At 50.9% G+C, this 13070-nt stretch overlaps 1 protein-coding gene across 1 annotated transcript in view; it reads right to left on the bottom strand.

Moving 5' to 3' along the window:
- The window catches only part of LOC149325062 (seizure 6-like protein 2), a 125616-nt gene that overhangs the window by 91241 nt on the left and 21305 nt on the right, over positions 1 to 13070 (bottom strand). Inside the window, exon 3 of the mRNA XM_089562426.1 lies at positions 129 to 519. Within this exon, the coding sequence (XP_089418552.1) occupies positions 129 to 519 (391 nt within the window). The remainder of the gene's footprint in view (positions 1 to 128; positions 520 to 13070) is intronic.

The raw sequence follows: 13070 nt of genomic DNA, 5'->3' as shown, positions 1-13070 counted from the left end.
TGATGATTAAGAGCATTAACCCATTACGCTATCATAGCGCCGTACCCTTAAGGCGCAGCTTAGCGTCCCCTCCAAATTTCTCTGTATCTGTACTGTGGTCTATCGATCCGCCGACAGACGGCGCTCACCTGGTGTCCTGGCCGTGCCCGGATGTCCCACTGGCATCGCCGGTTTGCCGGAAGCCGCCGCGCGGTGTACCCGGGGCTGGCGATGGCGCCGGCCCCGGCCTCGCGGCGCACGCTGCTCCGTCGGCAGTCGGCGAGCGCGCACCGGGGCGTCTGGCGGCTCCAGCGTGGCACGCCGTCGTCGCCGCGCTCGCAGCGGGCGCTGCCCCCTCCTCCTCCCACGGGGTCCAGCGGGGGGTCGCAGACGAAGCGCACCTCCTGCCCCACTCGCCAGTCCCGGCCCACCACGGAGCCCTGGCTCGGAGACCGCGGCTGCTCGCACCGGTCCGGGTCGAAGGCCTGGTAGCGGAGCTGGAAGCTGCCGGCCTCGGAATCCGCGCCGCCGGCAAGGGCGCTGCAAGGACCATTTCGCTCGGCCGGTTATTCTCCTCGAAAACGGTGTACGGCGCTGGAGCTCCATGGCGCATAGGCTTGAAATACTTTGCGTCTAGCGCCCACGAAGGGACGAATAAAGCAACGGACTGAACGTACGCTAGTGATTACCTGTCTGGCGATGACAGTTCAGGTCTAGTGTACGTCACGTCTACCTGCTCCGTCGTCCCTTGCCTCTCGTGAGCGCGAGAGATAATGCATTTCGAGACCGGTTAACAATTGGATCAGTTACATGTGGATGTACCAAATATTTCCTTCTCCAGGCACACTCAGATCATTGGTACTCTGTGACCTTTCCGTGTAACCTACTGGATTACCGTTCCCAGGTAACACCGGTCATAACACCAACGACATCGACCTCCGTGCCCTTCATTTTATTTCTTCAAACTTTTTCGGCCCGCAGCGGTGTCTTAGTGGTCTCAGCATTTTCCACTTAGTCAACCAATACATGCGTCTTGCACAGACCACCTCCGGTCGCCGCCTCTTGGACCGGCTACACATGAAACACGACTACCACATTGGGGAAAGGGACAGAGTGCCAGAATCGCGGAGACGCGCCCTCCGGGTCCGACCCCTTCCCTGCAACATGTCCAGAGAAGACCATAGCGGTCGTCGCCAGGCCCGCGCGGAAGCTTTGGCGCGATACTATGGTCACCAACAACGAATGTGCTGCGTGGAAGTTGCCGGCCCACAAAGGCCTTGGTTCAACGGCCGCGGGCGGTGTTGCTTTCCAATGAGACCCCGCAACAGGGGCTCCACCTAGTATTATGAGGGGAAGGACTAATAAGGCTCTACCCCAATCACTTCGCTCTAACTATTTTTTCACCACCACTGTATGCGGAAGATGCGGGGCAGTGCCACTGGGCACCTATTGAAGATACACGAGCACAATCTTTCCCCTGGCCTGGTGCTCTGTTTCTTTGGGGTGGAATAAAGAGAAAGCCGTGTGACGCCAGTGGCTTGCTGGTGAAGACGCACCAGGCAGCATACTATAGTGCCGCTTAGTAGTGATTTGATGCCGACGAGAAAATTGGCGGTCTTCTAAGAGAACGAGAGAAGACCGCCACGGACCGGGCTGCCGGCGTCAAAGACCGTAGGAACATGAACGTTTGAGTGTATTGGGGCCGTCCGGTCTGCGTGCCCCAAGCTCCTCTGATTAAATAAAATTTTCTCCTCCGCTGCTTCATAACGTCACCGCCACAAGGCCAACCAGGACCAGTGGTTAACCTTTTTGAAAAAGGCCTGCAACTAGAAAGCAACGCTACGCTACAACCCTTAACACGAATTGCCACCGAAAAGCTGTGCCGCTGCCATCCTCGTCCATAAACCAAACCAATCCAATCGATTTTATTTTTATTCTTTGTAATTTCTCTTTCTTTGTTTTGATTATTTTTGCTGCGTTTGTAATTACTCGGTACTACCACCTACTACTCCTTTGCTCCGCTTACTGGGGGCCATCGCGGATGAGCGCCCCACAACAGCTGCGGCAAACACGCGCGCTACTGGTAACTACACAGCACCAAGAAGAGGACCACGGCACGCTTTCCTCAGGCAGCCATTGCTGTGTCCGCTCATAGAAGCAACAAAGTGAAGGGGCAGGTTCGCGAAAAAGGTGCCGCCAGCACCATCGACGATATGCATATCTTTCTCCTACTCCGGGTCCTGCCGATGAAAAATAAGCTATATGTTTATGCTAACCTTCCCGCACATTGCCAGCCAAATCTGCAGGATTCTAAGAGGAAGTAAAGACACTCGAGTCTTCAAAAAGAGAAGGTATTTATGAATGAGTGATACGTCACTGGGTGTGTTTCCCTGCGCTTTCAATTTCCTCGGTGCCATGTTGCAAGCTACCTCCTGTTTGTTTTTTAACATATCTCTTTGAAAAACGGGTGTTTCACCTAAGATGTTGGGCTGTTTTTAAAAATAGGGTTTCTTGGAAGAACACTTTTTTCGACATAGCACTGTCAGTGGTGTAGCGCACCAAAATAATACTAAGACGTCCTAACTAGCAGGCTGGTTAACTAATAAGGAGTGGTGAACTTTTTTACTATTACTGCTTGTCTCATTATTTATAGAGGGGCGTCTAGCCTAACGTATGTAATATCCATATCAGTTTCTTGAATTTCGAAAACGCAGTTAGCCTAGGCACTGTGGCCAACAAATGTTTGCTATTTAGACGAGTGACATGCACTGGTAGGGTTTACTTTGCCTGCAAGCTTCTCGACAGCGCATGTATTTTAGCGCAGTGTAAGCAGAATTTAATGGACCATGGTGCCGAGCATAAATGCGGTTTCGCATAAATGAGGGTAGGCTACACGCCCCAGGAAGCATGTATCGGCAGAAGTCCGGTGTGTGCATTGGCTCCTGTGTCGCTTCGGTGCTGAGTGATGTCTTGTCTAGGGCTGACAGAATTATTGGACCTGACATCTATGGAATGGTGCTGAAGATTTTCAGTTTTGTCGACGATTACATTCTATTTAACGAAAAGAACACACTCAATCGCCTACTAGTAGACATTCTCAAGGTGTTTAAGGAAACAGCATTCGGCTTAAACTTCATGATTTCCCCGAAGGCAATGTACTGCAATTTCTCCACCTACAGCTTACATTTCACGACCACCGCGTTTGCTGGGAACACCACCCGAAACTAGTGAAACCACAGCTGCGGTTCCCCTCAGGGCACTCGAAACCTGTCAAGAATGGCATCGCTCAGTCATGCATAAGAGCGGCATTATTTAAGTCGTGTCACCATACTAAGAAGGCTTGTGTCGAAGCTCATTCCGGCTGTCTACCGATAGCTATCCTCATTACGTCATTTCCTGGCACTGCGAAAAGCTAAGTAGGTGTTCAAAAATATCAGTGCAAAATCCAAGCATTCCCCTGACAATAGGCAGAAGGAGAAAACTAGCAGTTCCTCCTTAAATTCATCAAACAGCTTACGGGCTTAAAAAATTGGCTGTGGTTTGAACAATGGTCATCCCGAGTAGAATTGCAGAAGCAACGGCGCGGCAATCAAAGTGGCGGCGGCTTCTCAGGGGGCACTTTGTCTGAAATGCGTAGAGGCGAAAGCGTTTTCCGCACCACTTTGACTGCTTCTATGCCACTAGTGACGTCACCCCTAGATGACGTAGCACACAATTAATGACTAATTACTAAGTAATGACAAATTATTACTTAATGGATATTAAGTGGTTAATGACTAAAACTAATTAACTGCTAATTAATGACGCTTAAGCTTCGCATTTGAGAGTGGAACGCACAGCGTGTTGTAGCCCTGCCAGGCAGTCCACAGAACGCCACCACCCGTTCGGCGCGATGCCTTGCCCTTTTGAACGCGACGCTTTTTGAGGAAATAAATGGCGCAGTAATCCTCTGTCATCTCGGTGGACACCTGAACCGCCCCGTACAGGAAGGGAGGAAGTGGGAGTGAAAGAAGAAAGAGGGGCCGTAATGAAGAAAATCAAAATTGTATTTGAAAGCAGGAAATTACACAGTAACTGTCTCGCATATCTCGGTGGACACCCGTCATCCGTTTGTAGAGGAAGGGAGGAAATGGGAGTGAAAGAAGAAAGGGGCCGTAATGTAGAAAATAAAAATTGTATTTGAGGAAAGAAAGTTACGCAGTAACTGTCTCACACTCGCTCCTCGCGCATGCGCAGATGGGACTCTCCGGGGCTCCGCGAAATCGCTCACACCTAGCGTAGTGTTGCTTCCGATCTGACGTTCGTCAAAAGAACAAGGCAAGCGGAGTGGGACAACCTAATGGAAAACCTAGGAAGCGACCACTATATCCTAGAGACACAAATTACAATAGCGGATAAAATCAAACGACAGATAGGAAAGGCAAACAAAACGGACTGGAATGCCTTCAGAGCAGCATGTGACGACGCGATAGGAAGTATCGAGTCCATCACGGAGTGGGGGAACTTGCTCAAAGAAGAACAACGCAATTTCACCAAAGAAATCGAGCGCACGCCGCAAACACCGGACGTAGACTCCAGACTTCTCAGGCTATGGGAAGCTAGGAGGGGACTCACAAAAAGGTGGAAATGACAGAAATAAGGAGACTCAAGGTGAAAATCGCGGAAATCACAAAAAAAAAGGCAGAGGAGTAGGCGACGGAGGTAGCAAGACATAACTGGCAACAACTAAGCGACTCCCTAAACGGAACCTTAAGCACCGCAAAAACATCGCGCATACTCAAGGCACTTCTAAATCCAGCAAAAACAAAGACAGAAAACAACAAAGCCATAAACCGACTGGTACACCATTACGAAGGAACAGACTCGGAATTATTGGACAAAGTACGCAAAAAGTGCTACGGCGAAGGCAACCCAGCAGCCTACGCAGAGCGCTACAAAGGAGAAGAAAACGAAAAGCTAAACAGACCCATTACCCGGGAAGAGGTGTACGCAACAATAAGAAACGCAACAAAGAACACAGCCGCGGGCGCGGACAAGATCAACAACGCGCCTATTCGCAACCTCAGCGACGAACAAATCGAAAAGCTAGCCGAATACCTGAATAGGCACTGGCAAGCGGGAACCGTACCAGAAGAATGGAAACACGCGGAAGTCATCATGATCCCGAAACCAGGCAAGAAACTTCAAGTAGAAAACCTCACACCAATCTCCCTTACATCGTGCCTAGGCAAAATCTACGAGAGAGTGGTCACGAGAAGGCTACAAAACTATATGGAAGAAAACGAGCTTTACCCCCACAGCATGTTCGGCATCAGAACCAGGCTTTCAGCCCAAGATGTGCTCCTACAAATCAGAGAACTACTGAGCAACACCCCGCTCAACGGAGAACACATCATCATGGCACTGGACATCAAAGGCGCCTTTGATAACGTAAGGCACGAATCCATCATGACAGGGCTAGAGCTAGAGATGTAAAATTTCAAGAAATTTTGAATGGCATGAAAAAAACCGTTTTTTTCAGGGTTTTTTTCATGAAAAATTGAAATATTGAAAAACGTGACAGAAACAGATTTACTTGCAACAGCACAATAATCAATAATAATGCTCCGAAGTTCAGTCGAATATGCAGTTATAGATGCCACATTGTGAAACGAACTTGTTCTATTGCACCGAGAAGATAAATAATGATTTGCACTGCGTGCGAATATGGATATATAAAGATCATATTTGTGGAACGAACTTCTTGTTCTATTGCACCGAGAAAGGCAACATGCGGAACTACGCGCAGCAGCATGGATTGAAGCTGTGTCCACAGCTAGGTTCGACTGTACATTCACAAGCTTTCGAACGCGTTCCCTTGAAAGCCTGTTGCGAATCCTTGCATGGACGTTTCCGAAACGGGACCACTTTCGTTCGCAGCTGGCGGATGATGGTGGTATCTGCAGTAGTCGGCAAGCCAGACGAGTTAGCGGCTGGTTGGTGCAAAGACCTTGCCACCAGGTAGATGGAGAAGAGTTGAAATCTGGGTTAGTTGGTACATTATACTTAAGAAAAACCAGCCAAAAAGACGGGGACAAAGGAGAGACGAGGCACACACAACGACTGGACTATCAACTGTGCTTTATTGAAAAAACAGCCAGTCTCCAAGAAAACCCAACAGAGCATGCGCAACTCAACGGCACCGCAAAACCAGCACAAAAAACAACAACAGCGATCTCGTAAGATAGTCAAACTGCAGTGTCAACGGGACAAGTAACCTAATTCTTTCTGCATCAGCGTGATAGAAGCCGTGCTAACACAGTTATCTCCATGATTGCTAATGTGAAATGCTTCGAGGATTTCCCGCTCAACCTTACCCTTGCCTCTACCGAGAAAAGTGACATTGGCAAACAACGGGTAGCACCCGCAATCGCGGCAATGGCGAGCCAAGTTTGCTCCGTCAGCCGGAGTCAGAGAGTTATGGTGCTCTCGTAGCCTTTCATTTATACACCGGCCAGTTTGGCCGATGTAAACTTTTTCGCATGTCAGCGGAATCTTATAAACCAAGCAGGTAGATGGGGTCACGTGCTTCGCTGAAGACCCCTGTCCTGGACCAAATTTGTGCGGATGTCCTGTACTCTGCTACGTTGGAAATCAAGAATATAGGCTTGTATTTGGCTAAAACCGCTTACGTGCACAGCAGCGTATGTTAGTTATGCCATGTGTGTAGCGCTGTAGAATTTGCAGCCATTTTGTTCTACTTCAGCCGTGAGTTCAAGTATTAGTGTGTTTTTAAGTTAAGCCAGGATCTTATAGGTGACCTGGCCTTCAACCCGCGTACTCGTAGCATGAACCTTTTAAAAGCACTACGTGGCACTGGCAACGACGACTTCTCTCCAGTTGTTCAACGATGCAGGCTGTAATGGTTTTCAGAGCAAAAACAAAAACTTAAACTAAAAGCAAGCGATCGTAAAACCTTGAAATTGCATTGCGAAATTTTTGATGTTTCTTTCCATTTTTTCTCGCCTGAAAAAAACGAAAAAAACTGGTTTTTTTCCAAAATTGCAGTGTTTTTTTCAGGCCTTCACATCTCTAGGCTAGACAACTTGAACTGCGGCACGAAAATACACAGCTACGTCAAGGCATTTTTGTCCAACAGAACAGCAACAATCGGCCTGGGAGAGCTAAGATCAGAAAAATTCAACACCCTGAACAAAGGCACGCCGCAAGGATCGGTTATTTCACCCATCCTTTTCAACGTTACCATGATCGGGCTAGCCCAACAACTACAGCAAATCGAAAACGTACGACACGCAATGTACGCCGACGATGTCACCGTATGGGTAACCAAAGGCTCACTCGGGGAAAAGGAAGAAAGACTATAAGAGGCCGCGACATGCGTACAAGGCTATGTCAAGGCAAGAGGCCTAGCCTGCTCGACAGAGAAGTCCGAACTCCTAAGAGTATGGCGAGGCAAGAAGAACCGCATTGGCCCCGAGGAAGAAAACCTCAGGCCAAACGCCCGACTCGAGGAAAAACTAATCCCAGAGAAAACACTCATCAGGATTTTAAGAATGCGGATACAATCGAACCAAAGGTGCACCCACACCCTAACAATATTTAAAACAGCAACCAACCAAGTAGCCCGCATGAAAACAAGGATCTCGAGGAAAAAACACTGCATGAAAGAGGCAGACACGCTACAACTGGTCAGAAGCCTGGTGGTAAGCAGAGTAACGTGCAGCCTCCCATACTACCACTGCACAAAATACGAAATGCAACAAGCGGACGCAATCCTGAGGAAAGCCCTCAAGACGGCGCTTCACCTACCACAATCAACATCAACCGACGAACTACTGGCTCTGGGGCTACAAAACAGTCTCGAAGAACTCCAAGAAGCGCAAATAATAGCACAAATCGAAGGACTAAAACTCTCGGCAACGGACAGAAGACTCCTGAGCAGATACGGCGGTGAAGCTACGATAAAGGAGACACAAAGCACGGAGACGATACCAGACGAATACAGAAACACCATTAAAGTAGCACCGATACCAAGGAATATGGACCCGAACCTACACATGGTGCGAAGAGAAGCAAGAGCAGAGTATGTACAAAGAACACTGGCAAATAGAAACCACACTGTGTACGTAGACGCCGCTACATACACTGAGGACAGAAACCACAAGAAAAGCAAAGTGGCAACGGTGATCAATTCGGACCTAAAAGAAATTACCAGCGTATCAATCCGGAACTGTACGACAGTCGAGGCTGAAGAGGCAGCCGTGGCTCTAGCGGCAGCAGAGGGCTGCCGATCCAACAGGTCCTTAACCATACTCACTGACTCACAAGCTGCATGTAGCAACTACCTAAACGGCAGAATCAGCCACAGCGCGCTCCGCATTCTCCGCTCAAGTGGCAAAACCGAAAACAGCCAGGCCAAACACACGATAGTTTGGGTGCCGGTACATACCGACATTACGGGAAATCAGGAGGCGGATAGGATAGCTCGAGGGTACGCAACAAACCGAGCATCCAACAATCCCGACCCCGCTGAGGAACCCGAGCCGGTAGCCCAAAGGTATACAGACATTCTTAACAACTAAAGAGGGATCAGACAAAAATGCCCACCCCCACACAAACAACTCAATAGAGAAGACGCCGTAGCATGGCGACAGTTAGAAACGGGAATATTCCCGTGCCTAGACATTCTAAGTAAAATCTGCCCCACGCAGTACAAGAGCGAGTGCCCGGGGTGTGGAGACAAACCAACCCTCTACCATACCACATGGGCTTGCCAGAAAATAGGCGAGCTACCCATAATAGGAAACCCGAGTGCGGAACAGTGGGAGAGGATGCTATCCAGCGACATCCTGAAAGTCCAACAAGGACTAGTAAGGCGTGCACGCAGGGCAGCTACCCTCAGCGGAGCCCTGAACTAGGGGAACCGACCCTGATGATAAGATGGAAGACTCCATCTGAAGACACAAAAAAGTATTGTAAAATAGAGCAAATAAACGTTTTCCACCACTACCACCGCAACAAAACGTCCCTGCACATCCCAACGCTGACGTAGTATTCCCTCCTCTAAACAGGCTCAGCAGAATTCGTACCGCGGCAGAAAAGATTGGTTGGTTTGGTTTATGAGGGTTTAACGTGCCAAAGCGACTCAGGCTATGAGGGACGCCGTACTGAAGGGCTCCGGAAATTTTGACCACCTGGGGTTCTTTAACGTGCACTGACATAGCACAGTACACGGGCCTCTACAATTTCGCCTCCATCGAAATTCGACCGCCGCGGCCGGGAAGAACCCGCGACTTTCGGGTCAGCAGCCGAGCGCCATAACCACAGCCACCGCGGCGGCTGGCAGAAAAGAAGTACACCGAAAAAGAAAACGTGAGCTCGTAAAGACGAAGAAAAAAATGTGACATCAAAAATACAATCCGATGCATGGAGGAAGAAAAACCTAGGAGGGAGCATGACGTCACAATCTTGAAGCCTAGTCATAAAAAATATAGTGGAAAGCATCATGGGAAAAAGGCCCTCACGTGACAAGGCAGCGGTAGCTCTTAGCCGGATTTCGGTTTCGGTTTCGCTCTCTCGCTCTACGAGCAACTGCGCGACCTTCTGCTTGTGTTCACTGACGGCTCCGTGGTGAGCACAAACTGCTCGCTCGCCGCCGCGGCCACCATCCCCGAGCGACGCGTGCGCTGACTGCGGCGCAGTGGACACATTGGAGCGCTGTGCCGCTTCTGCAGTGCCGCGTCGCGAGATGCTCGCGGCCTACAGGGTGCTGGGAATCACCCCGGACAGTCTCGAAGCGCTCATGTGGCCGTGCGGCAGTGCGCGCATCCGTGACAGCACAATGGTGAGCCTCTGTGCGTTCATCGAGCAGGCGGAATCGACTTCCCGCTTGATCTTCGCCATGTAGTGCACGCGTGACACGAACGCTACGTGGGTGCTACCTCGAACGGTATACGCGGCCGGGCGCCCCACCCCGGCCACTAGTGCATGCCGCGCGCGCGATTAGTCCGAGACAGGACGCTACGTGCGCGCGGCTATGTAATACATGCAGTTTACTTCTTTTTGTAAGTGATTGTGCGTTGTGGCCGGGAGACCCCGCGCAGGGGCAGACGTAAAGCCGCCGGCACTCTCTCGTCAGCGAGAGGGAGAGAAATACTTCACTGCTGCATTTCACGTCGGAACCGCGTATGTGCGCGAGCTTATTCGGCGCGACTTGTGCCTCGAGAATAGCGGAGAACAGCGGGCCCATGGGCGGGCCGAAGTCCGCCTGCCCGAGAAATAGTGTCACGTCGGTTTAAGACGCGCTAACGCTCAAGGCAGTTTGGAAGGCTCCCAAGAACGTCCGGTGCCGAGTCCGACGGTGGCGAACTTCGTCCTTTTCACTTAATGTCCTCACGTCGTCGTCTTCAGTAGCGCTAGCGTCAATAGAATCTGGCGCAGCGCGCCGGAGCGCTCGAACACGTCCGTCCGCCGTGAGCGCTCTGGAAGCCACTGCGCCCTTTTTTAGAGGCTCGTTTTCTTCGCCTACTCTCGAGTTCTTCGCTTATACCATGCGCTGAAATAAACGCTCCGTATGTGTGTATAACGACGAAAGGAATTCCTCTCCATTCTCTTTATGAACCACAGTTGAACAGTGACGAGGTCGCAGGCCGCACCCTTTGATGAAAAGTTTACCTGCAGTTTTCTACAGTGAACCCAAAAACTCAAGAGTGTAATCAACAGAAGTGTTGAGACGCGGAGCCTTCAGACAACCTCGGTACGCATTCCGCCAAAGCTGCAAGACAGGCGCTGCGCTGCTGCGCTACATCGTAGCACGGACGTTGACTAAAAAGCACCGCTGGTTGGAAGTCTGGTAACTGTGGAGGAGGGCCTATTTCCAAAGAGTCAGTGCGCAAAAGGGCCCTCGGCAGCGGCGTCAGAGGAGGATGGCTTGTAGAGGCTGAGCGCACTTTCTCCTAGTTTTTTTTCCTCCATGATCCGATTGCAGACTGTAAGAGAAACGTGGTACACAGTTGAACAGTGACGAGGTCGCAGGCCGCACCCTTTGATGAAAAGTTTACCTGCAGTTTTCTACAGTGAACCCAAAAACTCAAGAGTGTAATCAACAGAAGTGTTGAGACGCGGAGCCTTCAGACAACCTCGGTACGCATTCCGCCAAAGCTGCAAGACAGGCGCTGCGCTGCTGCGCTACATCGTAGCACGGACGTTGACTAAAAAGCACCGCTGGTTGGAAGTCTGGTAACTGTGGAGGAGGGCCTATTTCCAAAGAGTCAGTGCGCAAAAGGGCCCTCGGCAGCGGCGTCAGAGGAGGATGGCTTGTAGAGGCTGAGCGCACTTTCTCCTAGTTTTTTTACCTCCATGATCCGATTGCAGACTGTAAGAGAAACGTGGTATAAAGGTCCCTGTGTCATCAAGAACAATATCATTAAACATTAGAGTCGCAGGCTTCTTGAGTATGCACAAGACCAGCGCTCTGTTCAGCAGCCTGCTGATTGCTCCAATGCAGAAACATGCTCTGAAAATTTTGCTCAGAAGGGGTGTGCACCGCCAAAATCTGGGCCTTAAGGGGAGACGGCCTTGGTACCTTACATAAGCCTCGCAGCGCGATTTGCGTTGAGCGATTTCTTGACAATATGCATGCTATTGCTTGACATCTCAACAACGATAGGGCCAGTGTCGAGGAAGACGGTATTAGCCTCTAGCGTATATATCCAGCACAACGGTAATAATGGCAAAACCGGGAAAAAATGAAGAAGGAATCGGGGCATAACCGCGATGTTTCCCCGCTCTGCGAGATTCTTGGCCGATCCCCCAGTGTGGGTATGTGCCATCCTGTCAAAGGCTACAACAACAACAAGAGGAGAAGAAGAAAGCCTAAACGGTCGACGCCATGAACAGCCGTCTCCCGACCTGTTTTGGTGTCTACCGCTAAACCAACTGACGTCGCAGCCCCAAGACGGGCCAAGAAGGCAGCCTTGGCGGCGACCCGCACCGGTTCGAGGGAGAGGGGCTCCTGTCAAGGGCCGAAATCATTGGAAGCAGGCATCACCTGATTCCCGCGGCCACCGGTTGTGCCAAGACGCCATGGGCGGACTCCAGGAGGCTATGCGCGTCTCCCGTCAGCACAAGCTGGGTTTCCAGCTGGCCGTCTCCCTCCAAGGGATGAAGATGGGCGACGAAAAGACCCGGACGCCACTGTTCCACCATCTGGTGCATCGCATTTCGTTCATCTGGCAAGACATCGCCGACGCCCGTGCTGTCGGTGACAGTACCCAGGTCAACTCGTTCCGCTACATAGCCGTCAAGACCGAGAAGACGGCTGCCGAGCTGGAGGCGGCGCTGGTCGCCGTTTTCATGGTGGTGTTGGATATGAAGGAGCACGCCTCGCGGGTGGCCCCAACCAGCACCGAAACACAAAAACATCTTCAACGAGCAATTCACACCTTCAACGGAGACACAGCCAAACTGGCTGACACGCTCCGAGACAAATATCTGTACACAGACCAGGATTCGCGTGGTCCGGCGTACTCGTATGCAGGTTCTGAGAACGCAGAGCTGGATCGAACGTTCCAGCTTCACGACCTCAAAGCGGCCCTGGCCAAAATGAAACGAGGGACAGCACCGGGCAGGGACAAGGTAACTGTGAAACTTCTCGCTAACCTACCCGAACCGGCCTACGAGCGGCTGCTCGAATACTTCAATGCCATCTGGACGGGAGGTACGCCTCTCCCAGTGGATTGGAAGACGGCTCTCGTCTCATTCATACCCAAACCAGGCAAACCTCTCAACACTGACAACCTCCGGCCCATATCTCTCACTTCTTGTGTGGGGAAGTTGATGGAGGCCATGGTCCGTGACAGACTATCCACCTACCTAGAAACGCACAACGCCTTTGCAGACACCATGTACGGGTTCCGCCCACACCGGTCCGCACAAGATGTGCTGCTGCAACTTCATAGAGAGATTATTGATCCCGTCGAGCACCCTAGCGATGACAAGGCGGTCCTCGCATTGGACTTGCGGGGGGCTTTCGACAATGTTACTCATGATATCATCCTCTCCCACCTGTCCCAAGTGAACTGTGGGTACAA

This window comes from Amblyomma mixtum, chromosome 10 (genome assembly GCF_055824585.1).
Source record: "Amblyomma mixtum isolate Tamu chromosome 10, ASM5582458v1, whole genome shotgun sequence".
NCBI lineage: Eukaryota > Metazoa > Arthropoda > Arachnida > Ixodida > Ixodidae > Amblyomma > Amblyomma mixtum.
Note: the sequence above shows the minus strand (reverse complement) of the source record. Positions and strands in the feature narration are given on the sequence as shown.